Here is a 3,075-nt window from a genome sequence, read left to right on the forward strand (position 1 = left end):
TTGGAGCCTGTCCTGGAACTAGCTCTGTAGACCAGGCTGGTCTCGAACTCACAGAGATCCGCCTGCCTCTGCCTCCCGAGTGCTGGGATTAAACGTGTGAGCCACCATCGCCCGGCTTAGTTACTATTTTTTTAAAAATGAAACCTAAAAAATAAGAAAAACCTAAACAAGTTTTCTTTCTTTTGAGATGGCCTGAACTGTAGGCCTCAACTGCTTCTCTTGTCTTTGCCTTCCAAACCCTGGGATTGTAAACATTCACGAACATGGATTTAAATAATTTCAAATCCAATGTAATGGTGCACACCTATAATACTAGAAATAATACAGAAAGCTGAGGATTACAATTCAAAGCCTGTCTGGTCGGTCAATTTAGTCTGTTTCAAAGTAAATTTTTAAAAAGCTAAAAAGGAGTTGGGTGAAGCTGGAGCACACCTTTAATCCTGGCCTTTAGGAGGCAGAGGCAGGCAGACTCTGAGCTCGGGGCCAGCCTGGTCTACTACACAGAGAAACTCTCAAAAAACAAAAGATAAAAGTGAAGGGCTAGGGATATAGTTTAGTGGTCCTTGGCTCATTCCTCCATATAATGGGAATCCAGCTATTGAGACTACATTAATTTTATTTCACTTTTTTTGTATCAGACTTATTATTTATGCTCATGGCCTCACATTGTAGGCCAGGCTGGCCTGGGACTTAACTATGTAGCCCAACTTAACTGGCCTCAAACTTGAGGCAACTTTCCTGCCTCGCCTCAGTCTTCCGAGTAGCTGAATTCCAGGTATAAGATGCTGTGCCTGGCTCTTGTCATCAACTGAATGTCAAAATGTGCAGCAATCGAGTGCCCCTCAATTCTATTTATAGCTATTATAAATAATATAAAGGTTAACATCCATTTTTTTTCCCCTTTTATTGGGGTCATTTCAGGACGGAGGCTTGAAAGGAAAGAATGCCAACAGTAGGGCGAGTTAAGACAGTGTCCTGTGGGTTCCTTTGTGTGAACCCAGCTTCACACTGCAGGTGCAGGACTAGACACACTCACCTTAAAGAGACTGTAGACCATTTCTTTGAATTTCTGCACAGTAGTTCCCCTGGTTGGTTTATCAAACAGCACTACTTCTTTTCTTGGCTCCAATTCAGTTCCAAAGTCAAGATGAAGAGCTTGTTCCATTTGACATTTCACAAGACCTGGTAGATTATCCCAAATTCCTAAATACATCTTTGTGAAAAAGAATGGCAAATTGCATTACGTATCATACGAGAGGAGAAGGTACAAAGCGGACAGCTGCATATTTTCAGGGTCTCCTCCTTTACACAACACAAGCAAGCACTGAGCCACTGAACTAGATTAGTGACTTTATTTTTACCTTTTGAGATAGTGTCACTGTGTAGTCCAGGCTGGTCTCAAATCCTCTGGCCTTAATCCCCTGAATGCTACGCACGCACCAGGACGCCCACTCCCGACTTCATTCCTACGCACGCACCAGCACACCCGCTCCCGACTTCATTCCTACGCACGCACCAGCACATCCGCTCCCGATTTCATTTCAACGCACGCACCAGTACACCCGCTCCTGACTTCATTTCTGAATGCGAATCTTAAGTATTCCCAAGGCTTTTTCCTTAAAAGACTTTTAAAAGATGAACACAATACAGTTTGGCGGTGTTGGCGCACACCTTTAATCCCAGCACTCAGGAGGCAGAGGCAGGTGGATCTCTGTGAGTTCAAGCCCAGCCTGGTCTATAAGAGCTAGTTCCAGGACAGCCAGGAGAAACCCTGTCTCAAAAAATCAAAAAACAAACAAAACCAGTGCAGCTAAGATTTAGAATCTCTCTAAGCTGTTCAGGCTGTTGGTATGTATCAAATTAACATTATAGAGTATTTACTACATTATGCAAGGCTAAACGATGTGTTAAATGCAAAAATGGTTATTAAGCTTGGAGTAAAGTCACCTGCAAAAGAAACTAGAAGAGGATGTGAGGAACAAGGAGTGTGCGCCAAGGGGACCACAGGCAGCACAAGAGTCTTCAGCAACTCCCAGGGTCGAGCCTGCTGGAGCTCTTAGGAGCCTGAACGCCACATTCAGGAGCTGTGGGCCTTAACTCTGATCATGTCCAGTCTCATTTTCTGTCCCATTTCTCCATTTGGGATGGGAATTATTTTTTTGTTATTTTTTGTTGTTTTATTTTCCTTTCTAAGACGGGGATTTTCATTATAGATTTTCGTTCATGGGCTCTGTGAACCAAGCTGGCCTTAAACTCTGCCTTTGCCTCCCTCGTGCTGGGATTGCAGCTGTGTGCCACAACACCTGAACTTAGTTTGTTTTCTGAGACAGGGCTTCTCTGTTCTGTAGCTCTGGCTGTCCTGGAACCTGCTACACAGACTAGGCTGACCTTGGACTCACAGAATTAAAGGTGTGTTTCAACACACACCCCTGGAAGTTGAACTTTGTTTTAACAGAAGGCCCCTGAATTTTCCTTCCCTAAAGCAGCTGAGGCCTTGGGACTCTGGCTGTGGACTTCACTGTAAGGTAGACAGGAGCCTAGGAACAGCGGCCCTGGGGAGCTCAGGCTGTGCCTACCCCTGAAGGACCCTACAGATTACCCCATCTTATAAGGCCTTACTCTGAGCCCCCACAGATTGCTGGCCACCACCATCCACAGCACTCCAAGGGGCACAAACTGACAGATTGTGTTTTTCTGTGCCAATAAATAATGGCATATCAAAACATACCCAATCATATTCAGAACCCCAGACAGATGGACTTTCAGTTACACCAGGTGGAAGTCCTTCATTGGGGATTATAAAAAAAGCCAAACCCCAAGACTGAAGTCTGGCAGGCAGGCTGACTCATTACCCAGTCATTTGTCCTGAACATCATCCAGGAAAACTGCAATAATCTTGTTTTTTCTTGATATTGTTTTAATGATAAGTTCTTCTGCATCGTATTTATCAGCTTTTTGTGGTTTACTTGCGATTTAGTTCATTCTCCTATGCCTACAGTTTAATTCCTCTTGAAGTATGAGCTCAAATGTTATCTTTAAAAACTTTCCCTGAAGGGCTGGAGAGATGGCTCAGTG

At 44.1% G+C, this 3,075-nt stretch overlaps 1 protein-coding gene across 1 annotated transcript in view; it reads right to left on the reverse strand.

The window, feature by feature from the left end:
- The window catches only part of Dipk1a (divergent protein kinase domain 1A), an 80,214-nt gene that overhangs the window by 1,747 nt on the left and 75,392 nt on the right, over window positions 1-3,075 (reverse strand). The window contains exon 4 of the mRNA XM_005359651.2: window positions 1,037-1,213. Within this exon, the coding sequence (XP_005359708.1) occupies window positions 1,037-1,213 (177 nt within the window). The remainder of the gene's footprint in view (window positions 1-1,036; window positions 1,214-3,075) is intronic.

Source organism: Microtus ochrogaster, linkage group LG1 (genome assembly GCF_000317375.1).
Source record: "Microtus ochrogaster isolate Prairie Vole_2 linkage group LG1, MicOch1.0, whole genome shotgun sequence".
Classification (NCBI taxonomy): Eukaryota; Metazoa; Chordata; class Mammalia; order Rodentia; family Cricetidae; genus Microtus; species Microtus ochrogaster.